General features: G+C 39.2%; 1 protein-coding gene across 1 annotated transcript; it reads right to left on the reverse strand.

The window, feature by feature from the left end:
- Positions 1 to 15,019: 15,019 nt before the first annotated feature.
- On the reverse strand, positions 15,020 to 25,561 carry MRPL39 (mitochondrial ribosomal protein L39). The gene is made up of 10 exons (XM_014308973.2): positions 25,369 to 25,561; positions 23,957 to 24,163; positions 23,595 to 23,734; positions 22,865 to 22,964; positions 21,534 to 21,601; positions 20,148 to 20,260; positions 19,169 to 19,234; positions 17,821 to 17,974; positions 16,779 to 16,826; positions 15,020 to 16,099 (listed from the first exon to the last, which is right to left on the reverse strand). The coding sequence occupies exons 1-10, from the start codon at positions 25,559 to 25,561 to the stop codon at positions 16,013 to 16,015; spliced, it is 1,176 nt and encodes a 391-aa protein (XP_014164448.1). The 3' UTR covers positions 15,020 to 16,012.
- Between the last annotated feature and the right edge of the window lie 1,643 nt (positions 25,562 to 27,204).

Raw genomic sequence — 27,204 nt, forward strand, 5'->3', positions numbered from 1 at the left:
TTCAATGCCTAAGCAATTGTAGACTACATTATACAGCTGAACAGAAAAGCTCCAGTAAGTTCTTCATGAGTAGATATATGGAAATTCAACTTTTCTGAACTCTGCTACAGAAGTTTCTTTTGCTATTTCATTACACAGGCAGCACTTCCCTCTCCTCACTCCTTTTTCCTCCTGCCAAGCCCAGCAGGGATTTCTCTTCTACCTGTCCTATATTGTCCCTTCCTTCCTAGAAACCAAGTGGAAAACGCGTGGATGATAAACATAATGAAAAATAAAGGACTGTGCCACAGTCTGTTAGAAATTAAAATTACTGAAAGCCTGGTTCTCCTTTAAGAATCAAAGGCTGTAATAAAGAAAACATCCAGAAACTATGCAAGCTCCAACTGTAAGTTGAGGACTCTGTTAGGAAAAATGACATTAGGATATAAATGCAAACATTATTCTTTGATGTCTGGATGCAATTCAAAGCGCTTAAAAATCACACAGAGTATTTTGGCATTAAAAAACATCTTTTTAATTATACCTGAATTCTATTCAGTCACATTTAGACCTATCCAGGATGTATTAAAATGTGCATTTTTTGACCATAGCCCATTCCACCATGTAAAGTTAATCTCAAAAGCAATCCACATTAACATCCATTTCCTTCTTGTATTAAATACTGCTTACTAGTTCCAGTTTTCATTGCTTTCTGGGACTGAGTCTTTCCTTTAAAGTAGAAGAAATCTGTTTTCCATAGGATCCAGCTTTTCAAGCACTTTTCTCCATCTCTGCTGTGTCTTTCCAGAGCTTGGCCATGTGGACTTTGGAGTTCATGTTCAATTTCTGATGTCCAGTTTTTTCACTGGAACACCCTCCATGCTGCATTTCACCATCTGCACCACCTACTTATTGCTCTGGTATGTGCTCCTGGATTCCTCACTGTCCATTTTGACATGAATGGAGGAGGACCACAAGGTTTTCCTGAGCCTGCACATCTCCTGGGGCACTGGCTTAGCTGTAGGTCCTCAGAAAATACAAGTTCCAAGGAGGTCCTGCAGAGCATCTTGCTTTTGTGGCAGATTTAGAAAGCAGCATCTCCATTGCAAGGACAAGAAGATGGACAAGAAAGAAAAGGCACTGCTCATCAGTTTTAAAGCTCCACCAGAAAAGGAAGATAGATCTGAGCAATCACATTCTGCCTTCTATTTGGCTCATCAGTACAATTTCATTCTCACAGTAGAAGACACTTATAGAGTAACCTGGGCAGAATTTTGGTGTCCACAAGAAAAACATATTTTCCTATAAAAGCAATTCATTTTTCTTTAAGACCCAGGACTGCACAACTTGAAGTACCAGAAACTGTGGCAAAGGAATACAGGAGAATGGGGAGACGTGATTTTAAAAAGCTTCAAACATCCATCTCAAATGTTTTAGACTACACAGTGTGACAAGAACTGATAAACCATATAGAATACTTTTTGGTTAACTAAAATGGTAACATTTAAGTAACTTTTGTTCAAAAATATCTTGTCTGATAAATGTCAAAATTTCCATGAAAATAATAAAAGGGTACTGAAAATAAAAATTTACAGGCCGTTTTTATTGCAAAAACAAGTTTTAGCAATTTTGAAATTTTCAATTGAGAAAACCTCATTAAGGAACAAACCTTATTTCAAAAGGGGGAAGAAAAGTCTGGACAGTCTGAAAAAAATTGCAGCTAATTAAAAGAGAAGCTGGCTACACGTAGATTTTTATTACCTTTCCCAGTGACCCATATTTTAAAGCTCTGCAGTTACTCATGAAGAAACTCTGTTTGAAAATAGTACTTCTGTCATTAAGCAACTTAAATTAAACCTAGCATTTCCACCTCCTCCATTGTCTATTTTCTAATAGAGCCCAAATTGTGTTTTGCTCCTGTCTCTGGTAAGTTATTTTGAGTTTTAACCACTACCTCAAGTGAAGTCAGTGCTGAGTGTTATGGGTCTGACCAGTGTCATACTCAGCTCAAACTTACTTTGAATCCCATCAGTTTTGGACTGGAGTCTATTCTTTGTATGAATATATTGCTCACAGAAGACAGGAAACCTAAACATCTTTGCCTTGTCATCCAGGAGATTTATGTTTCTCTATAAGCTGGACAACTAGAAAGACTCCAGGGCTTTTTCCTGCAAGGTGATGTTCCTTTGGGCCTCACAGTAGCCACTGGAATCATACGAACACACCTGAAAATACAAATAGTGTTTATCCTCTCCCTGGAAATTATGCTGCACCATACTCAAGTGCAGAACCATGTTGATAATTGCTGAAAGGTGCAAAGTAGAGTTTAGGGAGTGAAACCCAGAGGAGCAGGAAGAGAACTTGGGACAGCCTCAGCAGCACGTCAGCCCACAGGAATACCACCAGACCACCTCACAGCAGCTGTGGTCTGAGCATTTGGAGCTGCTTTTCTACCTGCCTTCAAACAAGTGCATGTACAGAACCCTAAACAGTCTAACCCTAAGTAGGCATCAATACCTAGCTGACTAAATCCTTCTAAATTACCTGTGCCCATTGTTCTTAGCAACATTAGGATTTTATATGTTGTTTAACCCAAAATTATGTATCAATCAATGTATCAAGTCGTGGCTTCATGCATTTAAAATTATCCCTTACAAACCTGGTAATCTTTTGAGTGGCAAAATGAACAAAATCTTATTGCCTGTAGAATTGCAAAATTGTGATATTTGATAAGAGTTGAACTCCAATTACCATCCTTGCCACAAAAGGGAATTTTAATAACATCTTGTCTAATGTCCACATTTGTTGTCACAGAAATTATAGGAGCTTCATATCCTTGAAATACCCCTTCATCATCAAATGTGTTCAAATTAATCCCTGATTTCAAGTTATTAGAGAGGAGACCAACAGATATGCTCACAGACATACAAAATAATTCCCTAAGTCTCATCTCCTTAGGAATATAGGTTTCCAATTTGTACTGAAATCAAGAGAATCAAGCAAGTTAAAAACCAAAAAAGAATATGAGGTAAAAATTAAGAAATTGTCTTATAATATGATCAGGTTGGAGATAATCTTGGTGTCTAAACTCACACTTCATTCCCATAAAATCTGGCTCCAAGTGTTGGTCCTACATCAAATACCACATAGGAGAAGATCACTGGGGAAGAGGACCAAGTAGCTCAGGATTTTTCTTTTTCCTCAGTGGGTGCCCAAGAGAAATCCAGCCTTGTTTCAAGGCACAGGTGCAGGAAGAACACAGAGAGATGTCTGCCACAGCCTCCCCACCTATCCAGAGGCACGAGCACCAGAGCTCAGCCCAGCTGACCATCCCCCTCTCCCCCAGCAGTGTTCCCAAAGCAGGGGCCCTGGGAGACAAAATTGTTTGTGTTTCCAAGAGCTGCTTTGCCTGGGATGTGTCAGGGAAACACCAATGCTCCAGCCACAGCTTCAAACTCATCTCTATAACCATGGAAGTCAAACCCTATCCCATTGTTAATGAGCAATGAGGGTCTGATGCAACCATTGAAGTACAGATCTGAGGACAAATGCCAGAAACTTATGTGGGCTTACTGGGGAAAATTAAGACATTTGTGATCACACGCCTCAAACAAAGAGAACAACAGTATGTTTAAGGTGGGATTTGACAGAATTTTTTCCTTATATTTCAGTGGTTGGTAAATGGAACTATTGTATTTCAGCCATCTTAGTGGGATCTGAAATAAAATATAATTAAAAGCATCACAGAACTTCCAAAGCTCAAGGCAAAAAGATCTTGTATTCACAGTGAAAATGTATTAATTTTTTAAAAGATACAAACCTCAGTGTCTGAGAAAAATCAGGCAGTAGCAGCCACCATTTTTGCTGCTGGAAATTAAAATAAACTGGATTTTTCAGAGAATATGTTCAGAACATAAGGACTGTATAATATTGTAACTCCTGTTCATTTAGACAAACATGTCTTTCCAGTCATCTGCAGTGGTCTTTCAACGGTGTTAAAAAATGCTATATAATTTCAGTAACAGGTTTCCACAACCCACTGGTTTACAGTCCTCCACATACACCCTAATTTCACTAAAGTATGTCCCTGGTTTTAGAGGTTTTGCAGCTGTTCCAGCTACAGCTGTCCAGTGTCTCTGAACATTTCTTGAGGGTTTTTCTTTGCCTAGATCTGCCAGGGTTAATTGTTACACAAAAATTCCAGGACAGGCCAGGATGCAAAAGGAATAGAGAGAAAAGTAGGAAACACCTCACCACAGTGGACTCCCTCTTCAGTCAGAAGATACTGGCATGAACTCTCTCTCTCTCACAACATACCCACGACCTGTTTAAGTGTACCAGCACCACTAAACAATCATTTGCATTTATTATTATTATTATTACTCAATTCAAAGGCTGATGTCAAGATGTCTGAGGCAAGGAAAGTACATGGTGCATTTTTAAAAAGTCCTCAGTTTGATTGGAGTTTTCTGTTTTCCTTGGGGTTTCTCTACTTTTTTTTCTTCTTTTTTTTTTTAAGCTCTGTTCTAAGAAAAGGAAAGCGGGGGATTTACTAAAAGCAAGGCGAGTCGGTTAGCTATGAGTCACCTCCATGACTTATAAAGGGTCTCAAGTTGTTTGGAGAGGCTTTCTCCACCTAACTCATGCTGAAGGGATATCAGGAGCCAGCCAGACCAATACATCTCTGTTGCAACTATTCCTGCCTCGTTTTCCATTTACCTTCTTTCTCTGTCTCTCCTTAAAAAGGAAAAGAAAAAAAAAAGCCAAGCTGAGTGATCATGGTTAACCTGTGAGATGGAACAAAGGAAGTCTGTGGCCTTCTTGCTGCATTGGTTTTGCTTGTATCTCTGTGTAAAGACAGTGCCTCATAGCAGGTAGGTTTTTTAGCTTGGTTCTTTGGTGTTTGTTTATTTTTGTATGCACTCTTTTTTAAAAACGAGAAGCTCCTGTGCTAAAGGGACCAGGCCAAGGGAGGGGCCCGCAGGGCAGGGCTTAGAGGACTCAAGAGTCAGGGAGGCTGAACTTCAAACTTTTGCACATGAGCACAAATACTCTAGCAGGCATCCTTATGGAATATGCCTCCAGCCATCCAGACTCACAGAGCCTCCAGAGAATGCAAAGGCAGTTCCCTTGCTGGTTTTGAATTCACCTTCATGGTGACCTCATTTATCTGCTGGGACAGCACACACAGGAAAGGGGCTGCGTGCTGCTTGTCAGCTCATGCACTCCTCCTTTTGCTCTGAGGTCAATAGTTTAGAAGAACATGCAGCATGGAATAGAATTTGTACAGCATTTCGGTTGCCTACTTTGAAGAGTTTCATGATGCATCTGCAGTTACTGTCTTGCCTACATCTTGTCAGAGGCATTTTGAGGTGTGGAAAACTAACTGTGTGACTTTTTAAATTTTGACCAAAGAAGTAGTTTTGGATAATGTGTCAAGTTTTTGTCGTCATTTCATAAATAAGCAGCAGAGAAATGCCTTCTTTAAAATATATCCATTAAACTTGCATCATTTACTATGGTTTGTTTAATTCTTTTTAAAGTTAACATGATTCAAATGCTGATGTAAGAACTCAATATAGCTTTTTTGAAATACCTAATCATATCAACAAAAAAAGGATCTCCATGCTTATCATTAATACCTGTCTGGTGAAAACTCTAAGGTTTTATTTGATGATAAAAATTTGCTTTGGATTCAAATTTTGGCAGCAAATATCTAGGATCAATAATTTATTCAACTAGTTTTTCAACATGGCAATTCTTAGTTTACAAAGGAGCAAGAAAAGTAGCTGAAAGTTAGTATTAAAAAAACAGATTATCCAGCTACTGAGCCACAAAGTGGAGGCGTGTTTTGTTATACAGGAACATTTTTGGCAGAGAAAAGCTTTTTCTATGTACATACACATCTTTGGAGCTCTTCCGGTATCTTAAAAACCTGAAGTCAATTTTTTTATTGTATGTTTTTAAAAGAATAGCTTTGCTTTCTGAGAAATTAGATGAGAAGACTTAAAAACCTCCTGAAAATGTAAACAGGATATCTGAAAATGGATGGTTGTATACTGTTTATATATAACAGCCTTTTGTAGGTGATTAAAACATTCATAGAATTGTTAATTGTATTAACTCTTGTTCTCTTTAAGTCAAAATTAGATTTCAGCTATTCAAAGCTAAAAACCCCTCTGAAACTGGTACATTCTATTTAGGTCTTATTTTTTTACAGAAAATGGGTTTTTCCATGACTGCAGAGCAATAAAGATTCAAAAGACACTCACACTACCAAAGCATCAGGCTTGGGGTCTATCACAGTCTGATTCTTCCAACAGGACTGTGAGTTTACCTGCTTATACATGAGCACTGCAGATTTCTAGCCTTTGGGAACTGCCTTTCCTCCCACCAGAAAAGGACTTGGTAGATGTGACAGCACAACCCTAAGCATCAGCAGATAAGGCTTCCCAAAAGGCAAGTCCTAAATTATTTTTGCTGCTTGGAGAACATCATTTATCTTTCTAAACTGGCTACTGAATTTTGCAGAGTTGGCATTACTTTCCTAAGCTGCACATGCTTTTCGTAAAAAAAATAATATATATATTGGGAAGTACTACCAAAGCTTGTATGTCTTCTTCCTATCAAGCCAGGGACAAAAACTTGAATTTTATTCCAGATTTGTGACAAAGAAGCCCCTCCAGTTGGGCAATAATTAAATAAGAATTTGGTCATTGGAACTGGAGAGGCAAAACTGGCTAAGATTCACATAACCTGACTAATGAGCTAGATGCTTCTAACCCTTCAGTGGACCACAGTAAGTCCCCTCAGAACCTTTAGGTACCATACAAAAATGTCCAAATGTGCAGGTGGGGAAAGAAGCATTTGTCACAGTTTAACTAAGTACTTTGAACTGTACTTTTGATGATAACTTCTGAAGGGAATCTGACTTTTTAATTGGACAGCTTCCATGGAAGCAGTAACAGTGAAAGCAGACATGAAGTCTGAAAATGAAAATAAAACACACACCTATCTGAGGTCACTGCAACAGGTGAAGGAACAGAGAAGCAGATGAGTGGATGGGACCTAATGACCAGAGGTCAGCAGATAAGATAGGAAGGACACATGTTTTATTCTGATTACAAGGGAAGAAAGACAGTGCTGGAAAAGGGAAGAGGAAAGTCACACCAGATCTTATGAGCTTTTTCTTTATTAATGTTGCAAGGCAAATAACAGGGGATTTTATTTCATTATATTTAAACCTGAGGAGATGGTCACTGTTTCCACTGATGTCAAGGCCACATTTTTAGAGCTGTTTGAGAAGACAGCAGGGAGCAATGCAGGTATTTGTTCATGTAAAGGAAACCTGACAGCTGTACAAAAGCTGTTACAAAGGTTCAGCAAGAGGAAACACGTGTCATTTCTCACCACTTCCTGATAAAGCATGATTTGTATTTCTGCCTTTAGCACACAGAAGCCAGACAGTTTGCAGTGTTGGAGATGCTATGCAGCTTTTAAATCCAAAACTGAAATGGAAGTATAGCAGCCTAGGCAAAACTATTCCATTATGTAGATCCAAGATCATGTGAGTAGAAAAGCCCTAAAGTAAATTCTCATCTGTGGTTATGGCCTTGTACTTTTGCCCGGAAGGGCTGGCTCTGGAGTAAAGCTGCAGAGACCACGTGCTGCCCAAAGTCTCTCACTTCTATCCTGCTCAACAATACTGCTGGAACTTGGCACGGGCAAGTACAGCACTCATTCAGCTTCTAGAGAAACAATTATTAGATTATTTAAGTGATCAGTTTCAAAACTGTCTCTTTTCCAAGTCTGAAGACAGGCAGACTGAAAAGTATTGTCAATCACAAATGGCTGCTGCAAACCACAGATAAAAACATTTGCTTTTTAGCAAAACCCATTTGAGACATTAAATAATTAGAATTTGGAACCATGGTGTGAAGAATAGCAACCTGGAATACATTTAAGAGAGTGCAAATTAACAAACATATTCTACAAATATTCTAGTGGCAGTAGACTTGGAGGTGACATAAGCTTTGGTATGAAAGCTCTTGTCCTATTGCCTAAAGTGATCCTTATCCAAAGCTTAATGAAGACAAATTTATTGTTTCCACAGAAGAAACTGATGTTTTGCATTGAGCCCTTCATACATATCTTTGCCCACTGGGTGACACCAAGTGAATAAGGACTTAGGGACAATAAAAGCACAATAATTGAATTCAAGAATAATTTTGATTAAAAAGATTCTCTGAAGATCATTGAATTCAAAGCCCTGCTCAAAGAAGGTTCGATGCAGAATAAATTTAGGTAAGACAGTAACCTTTTGTTGACAGAAAATACAGGTTTGCTTTCTTCCTTAAAAACAAACAAGCAAACAAAAACCCAAACAAAAAACAAACAAACAAAAAATCCCACCAAAAATTAATACCTTAACTTGGATCTTTTATCCTTCTGCCCTGGCCTTTGTCCCTCGTCTCACAAACACATACCACAAATAGACACACAACATTTTAACACAGGTTTAAAAACTGTTCACTTCACTGCCCACAAATGCAAATCTTACACCACAGCTCTCTGTGCCCAACTTTAGTGGGAGTTTACTCTGAACACTCACCAGAGCTCTGAATCATCACTTTAAACCTGAGGTTTGGAAATTTCTAAACCGCCTTTTCTCTGCCTACCAAAATTTTATATTCACCTTGGAATTTTTGGTTGACACTTGCATATTGCAGCCATGTACGAGGCTGGTTTCATTTAGAGTGGCACAAAGTGAAAGGTAATTTCCCTAAAATCTCTAAATTAGATCACACTCTTACTATGACATTTTAAACTTCCCCTTAAAACATGTGTTAGTAACAGTAAGGAAGTTATAAAAGTACATCAGTTTCTTAAAATTTACATACACAAAATGATCTCCAAAACAGCCTCATATATAATGTCTCATTTCTCATACAAGCTTTCTTGTTACTTTTTGATTAAACAACAAAAAAGTGGTTGTTTTTTTTTGTTTTTAAACGGTTACTGGGAGACCAAAGAGAAAACAAACAAGATTCAACTATTTATGAACTCTGCACAGGAGCTGATACTTTATTTCAGAAGGATAGATAAAGAAAAATATATTTCAATCAAGACATACTTAGCAGAGAACTAAATGGGCATTACTTAGGCCTTTTTAGAACTGCTTGGAAAGACTGTCTCAACAATTCAACCCTTATTACTGATGTAAGTAACTGAAAATTGTAAAAATAAATCAGGTAGTTTAATTTATAATGATGATTCTCTACCCTTGCTTTTACTGAGTGTATTTCTATTTCATTATGTGATTTCTTTTCAGATATTTGAAATTGCTGTTTTCTAAAACTCTGTCTCCTTGTTTGTTTCCAGAGGAGAACCGATAATAGGCTGAAATAAGTAAAAAAAGTGTTCAACTTTGGTCAAAAAGATTCAGCACATTAATTTTATGGTCAAAGCATCAGTTAATGGACTGTTTAATATTATGGAGCAATTAGCAAATGGTTCAACACAGGCAATTATATTAATTCAATTATATTAACTCATTCTAATGTACTGGTTAGAGGTAGGTATGAGGGTGTAGGAGCCCTGCATATGGATTCTAGACTAAATCTGTCCAAAAGGTTTTCTTTCTGCTTGCTCATTTATACCAGAATCCAAAGGAATATTTGTTGTTGCCTAATCATCAACCTTGTATACTGATGAAACTATGATTGTGTTTTAACTCTGTTTCACACATCCTGTTAAAGAGTCAGAGGCATTTTTTCTCAGTTAAATCAGAATAGACCAAGTAATTTTTGGTTTTGCTTTTTGGGGAGTTTAAAACATTTTGAGGAACTAGGTTTGTATTAGAAGTCTTCATTAACTGATATCTAAAGGGATACAAAATTAAGCAAGACCATGCTGCAATCTGTATTCTGCCTGCTCACAGCAAGCTCAATGCACTCACTGCTCAATGCACTCTGGTTCTCTCTCTCTGACTTAGACAATGGCAAGTTTGACTGGGTTTAAATGCACAGCAGATGGTTCCTGTGTACTTAACTGCAATAATTCCCTCTCTGATATTTCTCCATCCCCTGCCATAATTTCTTGATATGTATTTTTTTTCTTTTTTTCTTTTTTTTTTTCTTTAGGTCTGTCAAGGGGAAAACCCAGTGCTTTGAGTTCTTTATGTCTCATACTCCAGTCTCTGGAGTTCTGCTGGCTGTATGTTGTTAATGCTAATCGTGATAGGGGTTTTTACCTATGACTGACTCCTACATGTTAGCATTAACACTGTACCATGCCTCTTACCAGAATTCACACGGAACAAACTGGTACAGCTGTGGGAGGAGAACAGAAATCATGAATCAGTCAGTGGCTATGCTGGGAAAAACCTCTGCTCTACATGTAAAAAGACAAGTTGTTCTGCATGAAGGCATGCTTGCTAGGTATAGAGTCTGGGAAAGCAGCAAAAAAAAGCAGCTTTGTGTATTAGCAAGTCCTTACCAGGATGTCAAATGTGTAACATTTTGAACACAACAACCTGTGTTTTACTTTATCACTTTTAGCTCTTTTGGTTTTACTTCCTACACAAATATTTAATTTCTTCTTTTTATTTAGGAAAGAAAAAATATGGATTAAACTTTTGGTGTGTACAACTTCTATTAATTTCTATAGAATTTAATTATACGTAAGAGAAAAACTGACGGAAAATGTTTCTTTGAGATTCAATTATCAGTCCTTTAGGAGAAATGGGTCAATAGGTCATTAGAAGAAAATGAAAGTATCTTTAGTGTACTTTCTATTACAAACTTCAAGAAGTCTTAGAAAATTGTAGAGAAACAGGAAAGTATCATTATATTTATTTTGTGGAAGGTCAAAATAGTTCCTGAATATTCACAGTCACAAAACCTGAGTGACAGAGCCAATCCTTAAAACTCTCTCTTATCTCTACTTAAATCTGCTTGGGGAATTGTTTAGCTATGAAACATTAATTTGATGGGAGAACAAAAGGGAAAACTAAAAAACGCAAAGTACTCACCATAAATTAAGAAATATGGTTAATATTTGTGATGTTTCAATATGAACACCTCTTTCTGTTAGCAGTGGTCTGCCTGTGAATCCCCAGTACAAAGAATGATCACAGAGCACTCCAGACCACAGAAACTTATAAATCAATGGTCTCATAAAAAATGTCCCATACAGAGTCTCACTGAATGGGATTTTTACACTCAGACAGAACTGCTGCAGGGCATAAATGTTTTCCAAATCAACTCTGGGTTAAGTGGCTCCCCCAGGATGCATACAGTTGGGGGGCCATAGCCACCAAAAAGGAAAAGCCACTTTTATCCCTTCCAAAGTCATAGCCATAGCTCTGAGAGGGAATTCCCAAAGCGGTGCAGCATATTTTGGTAAAGAAAAGCACACTCCTATTAAATTTCCAGGGAAAATGGCTTTAAAAGCAGGAAGAAGATTGTGGCAAAAGAGAGGAGAGTCCAGAGACAATCTCATTTTTTGGCTGACACTGAAGCTCAGTTTGACTTCCCTGTCCACTTGAGGCCACATTCAGCAGCATTGGTTAGTTGAAGCAAAGATGATCCTAGAGCATCTACCCTGTATAGACAGACACATGTCAATAGAAGATGTCCTAAGGAAGAAAACAGATCTTTCCCCTCACCATCCTGATTCATAGTCATGCCATAAAAATCAAGTATTTGTTCCCTCACATTTTCTCTCATTAAAATGTGAGTAACTTGCAAACTTAATAAATAGATAGCTATTATAAATATGGCCAAATGTTAGACCAATTATGTGTATTCTTTCTGCACAGCTGGTTCCCCAGAAAAGTGGACATAGTTAGGTTGTGGATATTATATTTGCAGATACTAAAATAATAGGTTTTCTTTTCACTCTGAAAAAATGTTAATGCTGTCCATGACTGGGGTTAAGTCTTGTGAAAAACCACAGCATGATAGCATTACCATTTTCAGATGGTTGGTGTTCTTCAAGAAATACCCACTGTCACCTCTTCCCATCAAACACCTTTATGCTGCCAAATTCCTGTGTCTGTAAAAAGTAATAAAATAAATGTAGCAAGTTCACTGGCTTCAAACATAACAAAGTACTGTGCTGAGTGGAATAGTGCTAGATAAGTTACCAAAAAGCAGTAAAAGATTACTCCTTGACAGAAGTTAAAATTGAAAGGGAAACTTGTTCTGGCTGCTGTCATGAAAGGACTTGATGTCTACTGATGATTGTTTTCATTACTTGCACGTGTTCAATTTCCCAGGAAAGACCTTTACTGCCTGGTAAGAAAAAAAAATAACTCTTTCTTAGCATTTAATTCCTTCTGTTATGAAATAAGTCATACCAAATCCCAATTGCCTTTTCTATCTCCAAAATCCACGATAACATAAAATACAGAATATTTCTTTGGAAAAAAATTTCTCAGTTGGTTACATGTGTCAGCTGATACTGGCTCAACCTTCCTGCTGCCACCTCTTAGGATTAAGTCACCATGTAGCTTTAACCTTAATATAGGGTTTTCTTTCTTTGGATTAAACCAGTAAAGAAAAGGGAAAAATTAAAAGTTTCAATTCTTTCAAACAAGATGCAGAAGGAGGAACAGCTTGAATGTGAGAAGCCATGAAACTACTGCTGAGAAGTGCAACAAGGAAGAAGGCCTCAGGCCTTTTCCACTGTCACTATAGAATCCTGGAATGGGTTGGGTTCAAAGAGACCTTAAAGATTATCCTATTCCACCCCACTGCCACAGGCAGGGACACTTTCCACTAGATCAGGGTGCACCAAGCGCCATCCAATCCATCCTCGAATATTTCCAAGGCTGAGGTACTCACAAGTTCTTTGAACAACACATTCAAGTGTTGCACCACTTTCATCATAAAAAAATTCTTATTCCTTATCAGAATCGGGCCAGTATCAGCTTCTGCCCATGTATGTTGGCCTAAGTGACCCTGTCCTCCCCTTTCTCCACTTTGCAGCGTTGCATCCTCCTAGATACTTCCTTACTTTTAGCTGGCTCTGCAGTTCTTTTGCTGAGTAAAAATTGCCTCTTTACACACAGAAATTTAATAAAAATAAGTAGCCAAGAAGGGGACTTGGCTAAATTCTGCAGTCTCTTTTGCCCATCTATCCACCCCTAATTCCTGCAGTTTCCTATAGCGTTCAGTATAGAAAATAGCAACATCTACTTTCTTGTCTCTTTTTAAACTTATCAGTGATGGTGTCTTCTGACTATTTCCAATGGAGAAGATTGGGCCAGGCCCCAGGGAGGGCAGGAGAGTGCACAAACATCCAGAATGCACACTCAGTCAGAGCTTTGCCATGCCCACTTTGGTATTTTATACAACCCCATATCTTTAAGTTTGGTATACAGTGATAGTTGCAGGTGTGTGTCTGAGCACAGCCCCCAACAGCCAGCCAGGCTGGAACCACCCTGCAGTTCAGCAGAAGTTCAGAAAACCTAAGTCAAAAAGAGAAAGGAAGCATCACTCTGGCTCAGCTGCTGCTGAGCCTTCTCAGCAGACAATTTCAGCATTTTATGCACCAACAGTAAAAGGTAAAACAAATGGCCTTGAGCTCAGGGTTGTATCTCCCTGCTGCTCTGTGGCTGCCAGGGGAACTGAGCACTGCTTCCATTTGTTCCCACATTCATTTCAGAAATGTTCAGGGCTTTTCTAGCAGTGCCATCACTCAATACAGATCAGGCAGGGAGTGCTCAAAACACTGTATGAGCTACCCCCCCCAAAAACCACAGATGTTTGTGACCGTATTCACAGGGGTCCAAGGATGAGGGAAGAGACAAGGATCGGACTCCATTTTTCAGAAGGCTTGACTTATTATTTTATTATATATATTATATTAAAATTATACTAAAAGAATAGAAGAAAGGATTTCATTGGAAGGCTAACTAAGAATAGAAAAAGAAGGAATGACTAACAAAGGCTTGTGTCTCGGACAGAGTCTGAGCCAGCTGACTGTGATTGGCCATTAATTAGAAAAAACTCTATGAGACCAATCACAGATCCACCTGTTCCATTCCGCAGCAGCAGATAACCATTGTTTACATTTTGTTCCTGAGGCCTCTCAGGTTCCCAGGAGGAAAAATCCTAAGGAAAGGATTTTTCTGAAAGTATCATGGCTACAGATGTTCTTCTCTGCACATGTGGTTCTGAATCCCATATTGGCAGAGCAGATTTCAATCTACATTCCTGTTTCAAAATGTGCAATGGTGAGAAAGAAATGAACACTACTGCCTGGTTCTCTTAACTGTTGCTGAGCTCTGTGAGGATCCTGGTGCTTTTCAAAGGCATCCTCCAGCTACATCTCTCCCTAAGGAAGACCTGTCTTCTGGACCCCATGGAAGCAAAGCGTGAGACAGCACAGAGTTCTATAGAGGTTTGAGCTTCCACTACTTTATGCAAGACCTCCAGGGAAGGGTCTGCTACAGACATCAACAACATTTTCAGTGTTGTAGTCACACACTTGCAAAAGTCCCTTTTGTGGGGATTCACCTGTGGGGTGACTTTCCTGCTGCTCCAACCAAAAAAACTCAAACCCCAAACATAACAAAAAAAAAAAAGCCTCTTCCCAGCGCCCCAAAAAAGAACATGCCAGAAAAACCCCGAAATTCCACGCAGGCTTAATAAGGTATATTCCTAAGTGAGAGCAGCCATCTCACCTTCCTCTGCAGCTGGTGGAATCCAGGAGGAATTCTGGATACCCAAAATAGCAAGCAGACATCAGGAGCCTTTCTGGGTTGTAATAGAACAAGCTTAAGATTCCAAACAGACCAAATGGATTGGGTCCCAAAATTCAGATGGCAAAATTTCATCAGTCTTGGGTTAATCAAAGATGGCAAGCACTGCATTAAACAACAAACAAAAACCAACCAACCAAGCAAAACTAAAAGAAAACCACAATAAAACCCCAAAAAAAACAACACAAACAGCAAATTTTTGTGTTTCTTAAGACAAGAAACAACGCCTGCTTCTTCAGCAGCACCAGAACAACAGATTCAAAACCAAAGTACACTCCAGCAAGTTCAATTTAATGAAAATATACAGAATGTGTAAATGCATATGTGTGCACTGAAGGTAAACTTTGAATCAACAATCTTATTTTAAAAAAAGAGCATCTGATACTATTATAAACAATATTAATCAAGAAGAAAAAAACCCATTCATTTTCCAAGTATCCTGAGAAGACATGGGTTATACCTAAATGTATTGTACTGAACTACTACCCTGCTCTCACAAAGCTGTGGTGTCAACTGATTAGGAACCATGTGAGGCAGTTAATGGTAAAAATAATAACTGGGATGAAATTCAGAGAAAATATTTGCACTTCAAAAAGTAATAAAAATTTCCTCTGGTATAATGAGAACAGTTCTAATGAGTTAGGGATGAAAATACAAAACATCAGAAAACATCATCTAACAAAATCCCCTTGCAAAATTTAATTGAAGTCACCATATTTAAATATCAAACAAAGAAAAGGCATAATAAATCTTAGTACACTAGAGATCTAAGAAATTAACTAAATTCTTGGTATTATTCTGGAAAATTATCTTTAACCGCATTTGTGCAGCAGAAAGAAATCATTAAACTCCAAGAACTCCAAGAACTTCTTACATTCTACTATTTTTGTATTGGCAAAGCAATGGCAATTATACCTTGACATACTTTTAAGGGTATCTTTTTAAGATACTATTTGTCTCAGCTTTGGGTTGCAGTAGGCAACAACATGTGGATGGACACATGGAATTACTGTTGCCAAGGTAAGGACAGGGGCAACTTGCAAGTTACTGCAGATAAAAAATTAACTTCCCTCCACCCACCCTTTTTTTCTTTAAGGAAACCTTTAAAGGGGACTGAAACATTTTGTGTATACCTGCATCTATACTTATCTATGATTTACATCACAGAAGTCAAATTAATTACCCAAGACATTTTGTAAGAGGCACAAACAAGTAATGTAAAAATACACAGTTTATTATGTACATTTAGAGGTTCAACTTAATTTAAATTGATACATGTTTTCCTTCCTCAGTTCCATCTTTTGCCTCAAGACATTGTGCTGCTGTTTCCAAATATTCTTCTTCAGTGACCTGCAGAAAGATATCAATTTTGTTATATTTTTAAAAATTATTTTACTCTCCTTGGTCCTGAAAATCCTCCCCTCATACTATCACTATAACAAGAAAGGACAATCTACAAAGACTATTATCTTCTCCAAAATTAAACAACCTGAAGGACAAGAATATTCAAACTAAGTTCAGGGAAGATGCCATGGGGCAAGCTCAGAACATATCCATGGCTAACAAGTTTCAGAAGACATGAAGTGGTTTTTTTTCCTGTCTCTTGCCAAACAAGTAAGTAAAACTGTTGATCGAAAGGCTCTATAACAGTTGCTCTTTAATTCTTGCAAAGACTTCCTATGTTTAAATACGTCTTGATAGTGGTTATTTGATTATATATCTTGGAGGGTTACAATATCTTATAGTTCCATTTACCTTGAGGTATTTTTTAATTGGACAAATCATATCAATCAAATAGTACATGTTTTTTAAATGGCACAATGCTTTTTAATAACAGACCTCACAAACAGTGCTACCACATCCTCTAATAAACAAGCAGTTAGATTTCTGTTTTCCATTCACCTGTGAATATTTCCATTCCCAAAGACAGTTCTTGAGTATACTACCTACCTCTAATCATTCAAAGCGTCCTCTATCAGAGCATACCTTTGTATTTGGTAACCTATACTTCACCTCTAGTGAGACTTACCAGCCTCTTTGATCTTTCCAGCAGTTTGTGCCACACAGTGTGGTGAGCCTGTGTGAAATGTCATTAAATAACGTTAGCAGAGGTAAAAAATAATCTTATCATAGAATAGATTTGACAAATGTATAGAAATGATGGCACAAAACCATAATAATGACCAGTTCAAATGTTCCGTTTTAACAACTTAAAATTTTGGTGTCCAATCTGCCCATATCCATGTGGGGGACCTGAGTAAATGTCTACCCATCACATGCCTCATCCCTGAAGTGTTCATGGCCAGGCTGAATGGACCTCTGAGCAACCCAGTCCATGGAAGGGGAATTGGAACTGTATGAACTTTAAGGTACCTTCTAACCCGAACCATTTTATGGTTCTATGATTGATCCACTGTGTGGAATCCTTGAGGAATTAATTGGCAAAAAATGGAATTATGCTTAGGAAGGGAACACAGAGATCAGCTGAGGAACACTTGAAAACTTCCCCAACTAAGACAATAGTACATGTTCTAGATCACAAGGTCAAAATCATGTAAGTCAACATGAAAGGGAATAAAGAGCCCTGCCTCCACCTTCAGTTCTTTGTTTAAGACTCATCAGAGCTAGGACATTTCTTGTTGTTGCTACTTTTTACTTTGGTGTCATGAAATTTTTTGAATGGTATATTTATCATGAGTATAAACACAAAGTTCTGCTCTTTTAAGCACTGTCAGTAGCCTAGATATCAGAAGACTGGCATGCAGAACTTAGGCAAGCAGAATGAAATATCCGTGCAGGAATTATGGCGACTAAAACAACACCTTCCATACTGAAAAATAACATCATGGGCCCTCTCATGCAAACTTTTCTAGTTCTGACTACACATCCACAACTGTTTCAGGAAAATGAACCCCAAATATCCAACACAGTCACCATCAGGGGCCCTCCCTTTCTACGGCTCTCAACTAAGAATTCCATTTAGCTACCAATACAGCACCTAACAAAAATGGAAACACAGGTAAAATGCTCTAATTTAAAGAAGGAAAACCTGTGCAAAATGGATTACTTACCTTCAAATGGACTGGCAAGGACACACCCTGGAATCTTCTTATCAATTCAGACTGGTCAGTCTGAAGATTATGGGCTGCTGTTATCTCATACTGGAAACAGAAACTTGTCCTTGGAATATGAGGACCTTCACTGACATCTACAAAGTCACCAAACCTGGGGGGACAAAGAAAACCCCAGTTTATATGCCAAATATATTTGGAGTAAAATACAATGAGATTAGGTTTCATTTTGATTAGCAAACTCCAATCAACAGAAAGAAAATCCACACAAATCTCAAGCCAAATCTAAACAAATTTCCAGCTCAGCATTTTGAAGTTTCCTAAACCAAAAGTACAGGTCACACAATTTCCTTAAATGAACTTAGAAAATTTAAACCTCAAGTCTAGGAAAGGATGTTAGGTTTAAAAAGCCTTTGATACCATGTTGGCTCTAAAACTGGAATAAGTGTAATTCACCAGAAAAAGATTTGTCTCCAAGATCACCTGTTTTCCACAGTACAGTGTTTGCAACCTGCACAGTTACTTCCCTTTCCAGTTCTTGGAAAACTGCAAATCAATTAAGAAAAAAGAGACAGAATAGTACAGCAAAGAAATGCTGAGAATGAACCTCTCCCAGAAAGCAATAGGTAAGCCCATTTTCCCCTTTATTGAGCAAATCAGAGTGGGAGGGAAAGAATGACACAACATTGTTCTAAAATTTCAAGAACCACCACTGCAAAGACATCTGTTCCTTTAGATAATGATGCTCCTTAAGATAAAGGAAAAACAAATTAGGAACTCTTCAGACATCTACACAACTGAATATCCTACAATTGTCTAAGACAGAGAATTGCTTGAGACACATTCTGCCTCCAGACTAAGAACTCTTAAGATACCTTACACTGAATCCCCAGGATACTGTTCTATTCTCATCTCCACCACTACAAAGCAGTAGATTGCAAGTTAGGAAGACCTTGACAACTTTGAGAGAAAAATCCATTATACAATGCTAACTCCTGTTTTCAAACCAGTATTTGGTTTGTATTTTATTCAGCCTGTCAAGCTCTAGAGATTTATTTAGTCTTCCTGTAAAAGCAAGGAAAACAGTAAGACTCCTCTGCCACTTACCACCCTTAACATAACAAGAAATAGAAACGTAGTATCACACAGTATCACAAAATAATGGTTACATTAAAAAAACAAGCTAACAAACCACATCAAATTAAGACAGACTACAGACAGTAATGAATACAAGTGATCTTTAAATTTAAAACCATCCCAAGTAACTTGCTCTTCTCACTTAGAGTACTTGCAATATACTCAAATGTTTCAGTGAATCATTACAGAATGGGAGTTCAGTTTTGCTTACCTATGTAATGGTACAATTCCTTCCATATTCTGAGCAGCTTTTCTTTCTATCATCTCCATTTTATATCTGGACAAGAAAAAAAAATTTAAAAATCCTCACCTTTAACGCCTTGCTCTTGTAAGAGCACTTCAGAAACTAATTTAATTCATTTAAAATTCCTAAAAACCATGCTTGTATTTATGTGAGCTTTGAGACTGGTTTAAATTCCTAATGAGAACACATATTGACATGCTTCATTAACAGACCTGTTAGTTAACCTCAGTTCATGAAAAAATTACAGAGATTTTACTGAGCACTACTGAAAGACACTTCAAAAATAGTGCAATCATCAGGCACAGCCAACATGGGATCCTGAGGAAGGATGTTTGGGAATGGTTTAATGCTTTTGCTGGGAGGTGGTTCAAACTGGACACTGGGAAGCATTTCCTTAGGAGACAGTGTACAAACACTCTCCAACTACCAAAAAGCTGTGGACCAGAAACATGGCTGAGGTATTTTTTTCAGCAAAGAAGACAAGAAGTTTTGAAACCTTTTTTTTATAGCACAGACCAAAGTATTTTACCCATTTTCCCCTGCACAATTCAAAACCTGCATTTCATTAAATCTTCATTTGAAGATATCAGGACATGAAAAATATACATTTCTTTAAATATGGAAGCCTTTCAGAAAAAGCTACCATGTCAAGGCTAAGCACCAGAGTTTCAATTTAATAGTAGTGGAATCTTGAAGCTCACTAGTGAACAAAAGAAGTCTCAGTCTTTCAGTTTGTCATGAAACTACATCCAGTAAAGGTGGCTGGTGCTGGCCTCTGAAGAGAACAAGAACTAAGTAAATTGGTGTGAGTAAGTTGTTGGGAGCAGTGGGAGAAGTACCTTCTTACTTCACCTGTCACATCTTATTTTAGATTTATAAAACCAAGCAGAGATTTGACTTGATTTCTAATTGCCTCTTTGAAAGAAAGGCAAATTCAGACACTCACTTATTATGCTGAAACATTTCACGTGCTACTTTTGCTTCAACGTGCAGCGTTTCAAAGGGCAGGTCTTGATGGATTAGCTTTTTGGCATCCCTTGTAAGAGAACAGAAGTTGTCCTAATAAAAGAACATAAAAATTGTAACCATCTTTTCACAGCTGTAGTGAACAGATAAAGCACAGCAAACAGTAAATATTAGTCAGAGCAACAAAGATCATCTACTATAAACCCTAAATACAGGAATTTTACTGTAGGAGTGTCTTACTATTATCAAAAGAGCACTACAGATCATCGCTGTTTTAATGGACAGACTCAATGCCCAGTCATTTCAATGAGAAATAGGCATTTTCACTCAAAAATAATATATATTAATTAAACTGCCCATGTAGGCAGTTTAATAGTAGGTTTTCCCTGCATGGTACTACATACACAGTCTTGCTACTGTTGAATACTCATCTATAAATCTAGTTATCCAGAGCAGTGACTTCACTTATAAATAAGCTCTATTATGATAGATCAAAGTGAAAAAAAGGTACTGAATATTTAATAAATAAAAATTTGTCACCTTGGACCAGAATCTGAGGTTCTGTGTAATTCAGATTTACTCGTAAATAAGAATTTGTTATGAAGTGGAATTACATTTAAAATGTCATGCAGAAAATATTTCTAACTAAATTACTTCAGCCACAAGATCATATTGAAGAAAGATTCTGCATTGTACCAATATTGCTTTGCTAGCCATACACCCCTCTGCTGGTTTTTGGGCACAAGAATAAGAATGAGCCCCAGATGGGTAAAACATTTGTGATCACAAATGGTTCTGAGATTTAGAGCATTCAGATTATTAGATTTACTGCAGAGCATGAAACATAAGCAAGCTATTAAGGAGAGCTGCAGCTGAATGTGCTCACAGATTTTATTCAACAAGCTGATTCTGCTGTAAACGACCAGAAAATATGCCTTATACACACTTTTATATTCAGAAACCCTACACACACAAAGACTGAGGCTGCATCTAAATTACCAGGCAAGAGCAGCTGAGGAGGAACAGATCTGTACAGTAACAAATATGGCACTGAGGTCCCAATGGCCCTATCTAGTGTTTCTGAACTTGTACTTCAGACTAGAATTCTCTCCAGCTCCACAGACCTAAAGCCTGAAAGCATGTGGAAGACAGCACAAGGTTTATTTTTGTCTGAAGGGAAATCTGAGAGCACTCTGCCATAGCACCAGTGTGTGGTGAATGCAGAGATCACATCCCAAAGACTACTCCAAATGTGCACTAACAAAAAGGGAAAAAAGTTCTGCCTCTTCTCCCCTATCAAAAAAGAACAACTGGACAAGGACACAAACTCTAGAACTTTTTGGGTTTATGCCTGAAAAGTGCTTACGTTTGTTGGTTTCCAGTCATTCAGTTTATTGTCCAAAACCACATCATAACAGAAAGCTCCAGAGATCACTGCAATTCCAATCCAAAGATAAAAATATTCATGTTTGTAACAAAGTATGCATTTCACAATCATACTATATTCTTACAACAAAATAAATTAGAAGAAAAAGAAAAACATAATTACTTCTAGAAATTCATCATAAAACAAAAGTTTTAAGCTCTGATTATACTATAAAATGACAGATTAACTTGTGTTATTTTAATTTCACTTCACTGAATGAGAAAGTAATTTGAAAGGAGTTTTAATGCAACGTCAGTATAATAGAATCCCAATACAGAGGGGAAAAAATAAACTGCTTCACAAAACTGCATCTAACACTGCAAAAAACCCCAAAACCACTCAATTTAAAAATACTTCACTGTTTTTCCATTATTGTATGTCTGATACAATAAATGTGAGCTATTAGATTATAAAGGGGAATTTTTTGCACAGAGAAATCAGACAACATTAGAGCTGTTTATCCATGACACAAGCAATGCACAAATTTCTGGTAAAGGCAACACAAATTTATCTGACAGTTGTTAGAACACTCTTTTGTGTATATTGAGTTATGGCTATTTATAGAAATCAAATCTATGAGCCCAGTAAGATCACACTATTTCTATACGTGCAGTATAATGATATAGCTGAGTATATCCAAGATTATTCCAAATTCTGGTAGAACTGAAATATTTACCTGTACTTACCAATCACAACAAATGCTAAAATTGCTAAAAAGAGAAGCAGTTAGAGCACCCCACATGATCAGCAACCAACCTTCTCATATATTAAATGCATAATTATGCAGGTTTTGTTATTGAAACAACCTCTTATGCATTTTCTCACTTTTCTAAATCTTAAATCAGATCACAGATGAGCAGAAGTTGCTACTAAGCTTGTTTGTACCTCAATAATCTTCCAATTTGGTGTAGACATTGTCATTTTTAGAAATTCAAGTGATGGACAAGGTTATGCAGTTATTAGAGCAAATTCCACAGAAATGTCTCATCACATCTAGAAACCTTGCTCATGTCACTTCACAATATAGAGATTTAGTTACTAATTTCAGCTATGAAATCCTGAGTGGTCTGAAACCCAGTGGCCACACGGACCTATTTTCTGAACATTGATAACAGAATTCTTTTCAGTGTGGTCATTATAAATTAAAGGCAGCTACAACAGCATGTAATACACATATCAATGCTAAGTACCATCAATCACTGGAAATATTTTTTTCTAAGTTTTCACTTGTGAAGCAGCAAAAGACAATCAATATAAAACACTTTTATCACCTGGCACTTCTGGAGCTTTAACTAGGTTAACTGAGTATTCATCCTTGAATGCTCTCTTTAGCACACACGCCATGATCATGGCACAGGAACGCCAATATGCCTGCAAAGAGAATTTCAGAACAGGAATATAATGCCTAGAAGCTAATTATTCCAAAAAGATCTCCCAAAACTTAACTGGATGATGCACAAACCTAGCTGCCAACCCAAGCACTCCACCCCTGAAGTGCTCAAGGCCAGGTTAGACAGGGCTATGAGCGACCTGGTCTAGTGGAAGGCATCCCTGCCCATGGCAGGGGGTGGAACCGGATGAGCTTCTAATGTCCCTTCCAACCCAAGATTTTCCATGATTTTATGATTACTTTCTTTAGGATTTAAACTTCTATTCAGAGATGATTCTCCAAACAGAATCAAATGAAAAAAATCAAAACTGCCCTTAGAATGCAAGCCAGATGTAACCCTGGAGATATTTAAATCTGAAATCCCAGAATAATACAACAGTTGAAAGGAAAGCCAAAAATTCACCACACAATAGTCCAGCCAATGACAGCCATGGTGCACCATTAAAACGACATTTAAAGTGTCAGAACTTTAATGACAACAAAGTTCAAGAAAGCAGACAGGCATGGAACTGAAAGGTGCACACAGAATCAAGAGGTCATAATTAGGGCCACCTGCAATGAGACAAGGTACAGAGAACGAAGGTCATCTACAATGGAATGAGATAACTTACCTTGTTTACTTCCTCTGGATCTTCATCTTTGAAGGTAAGGAACTGAATTTCACATGATTTGGTCAGAGGTCTGTACATGTCCCAGACTTCACCATCCACAAGAGCCAGAACAGAGTTCTTGCAATGCCATTCACTTAAATCTAAAGAAAATAAAAATCTCCTAAAGTATTAGTTAGTTATTAACCATATTTTTCAGGATCAGCAGTTGAGACTGCTGCATTTCTAACAACTGCAAGTTTCATATTTCTAAATGACCTGGAAGGATGAACTGTGAAATAAACCTCCAAAAAGTAACTGTTTCTATTTCAATTGGCAGCACTACATTCACCACGAGGGGCTAATTCAGAAGTGCATCCACTTACGCATGGCACAGTTATACGGCGTGGACAGAGCCTTGTTCATGACAAACACACTGCCAGGCTGCGGCTTCCCGGTGTATTTCACTTCAATCTTCTCAATCCGTGGGTGAAGAGACAATTGTCTCTCTTTCTCTTTGGTGAAGAGCTCATTTCGCATCCGAACCACCTCATCGGGCGTCAGCCGAGAGACAGCCGGTGTGGAGATGTACCCTGGGGACAGGAGAGACACTGAGTAAACAATAATCCCAGAGCCAGCAATCCTGGGGTGAGTCCAGCAAAGCATTCCTGTAATGAGGAAAGCCTGAGGGAGCTGGGGCTGTTCAGCCTCAAGAAGAGATGGGTGAGAGGGAACTTCATCAGTGTCTGTCAGTGCCTGCAGGGAGGGGTCAGAGCAGGGACCAGGCTCTGCTCAGTGGTGCCCAGCAATGGGACAAGAGGCCATGGGCAGAAACAGATGCACAGAAGTTCCACTTGAACATGAAGAACTTTCCTGTACAGTGACCAACTGGAGCAGATTGCCCAAAGAGGGTGTGGAGTCTCCCTAACCGGAAATATTTCAGAACCATCTGGATGCAATCCTGTGCCATGTGCTCTGGGATGATCCTACTTGAGCAGAGAGGTTGGACCAGATGACCTACTGTGGTCCCTTCCACCCTCAACCATCCTGTGACCCATTCTGAGTTTTCAAAGCCTTTTTATAAGGTTTTGGGTTCTACAACACTACCGATGACCCACCTGTCTGTCTCAATATTTACAAGGCAGCATTTTTGCAGCTCCAGCACGCTGGGACCCTGCACTGCCTGCCCAAAGCCACAACAGGAGACTCTGAGGCAACAAAAGGGGTCAAAAAGATGATGAGGGATCTCAAGCATCTCTCTTACGAGGAGGGATTGTGGGATCTGGGCCTGTTTAGTTTGGAGAGGAGAAGAGTGAAAGGGAATCTCATTAATGCACATAAATAGGTGCCAGACTCCTTTCAGTGGTGACCAGCAATGAGGAGCAACGGCCATAAACTAAAACACAAGAAGTTCCACTTCAACATGAGAAAGAAATTCTTTCCATGGAAAGGGGCAGAGCACTGGAATAAGCTGCCCTGGGAGAGTGTGGAGTATCTCCCTGGAGACATTCCAAATCCACCTGGACATGTTCCTGTGTCACCTGCTAGTGGAGCGGAGTGGATGATACCCAGAAGTCTCTTCCAGCCCTAAGTACCCTGGGTACTTGGTCCTATGCAAAGATTAATGTCGCTCCCTGGCTGCAAAGGCCCTTCCCTCACATAGGCCAACTCCCCCGCGGCCCCTGAAAGCACGGCCGCAGTACGAGCCTGAGCTCGGCCCGGCCCCGCACTCACGGCTCCCGGTTCCCTCCCGCAGTCCCGGCTCCCTCCCGCAGTCCCGGCTCCCTCCGGCACTCACGTTTCCCGGCCCGCGGGAAAGTCTTCACTCCGGAAGAGCTGCAGAGTGAAAGCAGCAGGTATCCCTTTAAGGTAAGCAGCCACCACCTGCAGTTCGCTCCAGGCAGTAAGGAATGTCCTGCAGGATGCAATCCAGGCTGGGCATGGAGATCCAGAGCAGCCCTGGGGGTGCTGGTGGGTGAGAGGCTGGCCATGCCCTGGCCATTGGGAGCCCAGAGCCCCCCGTGTGCTGGGCTCACCCAGAGCCCCGTGGGCAGCAGGGCAGGGAGGGGATTCTGCCCCTCTGCCCCCTCTGCTGAGAGCCCACCTGCAGGGCTGCATCCAGCTCTGGGCTCCCAGCACAGGAAAGATACAAACGTCTAGGAGCCAGCCAGAGGAGGCACCAAGGTGATCAGAGGGATGGAGAACCTCCGCTCTGAGGAAAGGCTGAGAGAACTGGAATTGCTTAGCCTGGAAAAGAGAAGCCTTTGGGGTGTCCTAGTTGTGGCCTTCCAGCACCTGAAGAAAACTTACAGAAAAGAGAGGCAAGGCTATTTACCAGAGCTTGTAGTGACAGAAGAAGGAAAAATGGCCTGAATTGAGAATAGGTTTAGATTAGATATAAGGAAAACATTCTTCCCTGTGTGGATGGTAAGGCCCTGGCACAGGTTGCTCAGAGAAGCTGTGGCTACCTCATCCCTGGAATTGTTCATAGCCAGGTTGGATGGGGCTTGGAGCAAAGTGGTTTAGTGAATGGTGTCCTTGTCCATGGCAAGGGGTTGAAACTAGATGACCTTCAAGGTCCTTTCCAACCCAAACCACTCTGTGAACCTATGACTGTGATTGCAGTCCAGCTCCTGGACCTGCACAGGACAACCCCAAGAACCCCACCACCACATGCCTGAGACAGAGCTTGTGGAGTCACACCATGTTTGCCCAGAGAAATTCTGGAGTCTCCCTCACTGGAGATATTCCACAACCATCTGGACATAATCCTGTGCCATGTGCACTGGGATGACCCTGCTTAAGCAGGGAGGTTAGACCAGGGAACGTCTCCCAGTTCCATTCTGTCATTCTGAGGGCATTGTCCAAACACTGTGTGAGCTCTGACAGTCTCGGTGCTGTTTTTCCAGTGTCCTGGAGAGTAGTTCTGAGCATTACTTTAGACAGGAACATCATCCCAGGATGTTGTACCTCCACCACTGGCCACCTCCTCCCCTTTGCTAACACTGCCCACCTGCCCTGGGTTTTCATGGCTTTGGGAAGATGGGGCAGTTTCAGTTTGAAACCAGGCAGAAACACCAATTTTGTGTAGTGGTTTAGGTTTGAGATTTTTCGGCCAATGCACTAATTAGTGTGGTGACTTCAGTGCTGGCCAATCACTGGTGTACTCAGTACAATGTACTTACTCGTCTCCTTCTGCGAGGTACGATTAGAAGAAAGGCAAAGCAGGCTCAAAACTTTAAAAGGGTATGAAGAAAAATTTATTAACATTGGCTAAATAAAGAGTAATAAGAATCAGAACAAAACCTTCAGAACATTTCCCCCTACAACTTTTTCTTTCCTACTGACAATGTACAGAGACAAATCCTAAAATTTTCAGTCAGTTTACCACCTCTAGAATAGTCTTTCTTAAGGTCACTTAGGGAGAGAAGTCCTTCTTGTTAATGTTCTGGAGACTTCTCCACAAGAAAACAGTTCTCTTGTGGCTCTCAATTTCTACAAATAGCGGTTGCCCAGGGAATTCTGCAATTGGGAAACCACCCCCATTTTCCACAAGCTTTTCCTACAGCTGCATTTATGGGCCATGTCAACTTATGGGGTACTGATTTAAAGGTGAGCTGTTCAAATGCAAATG

The sequence above is a fragment of the Geospiza fortis genome, unplaced genomic scaffold (assembly GCF_000277835.1).
Source record: "Geospiza fortis unplaced genomic scaffold, GeoFor_1.0 scaffold154, whole genome shotgun sequence".
In the NCBI taxonomy this organism is placed as follows: domain Eukaryota; kingdom Metazoa; phylum Chordata; class Aves; order Passeriformes; family Thraupidae; genus Geospiza; species Geospiza fortis.

Coding starts and splice junctions, on each gene's coding strand:
- MRPL39 (XM_014308973.2), bottom strand. CDS start 25,561: ATGGCCAGCCTCTCACCCACCAGCACCCCCAGGGCTGCTCTGGATCTC. Junction 22,965..23,594: donor ATCCAGAGGAAGTAAACAAG/GTAAGTTATCTC, acceptor TTCTCTTTGCAG/GCATATTGGCGTTCCTGTGC. Junction 16,100..16,778: donor TGGAAAGATCAAAGAGGCTG/GTAAGTCTCACT, acceptor ATCTTTCTGCAG/GTCACTGAAGAAGAATATTT.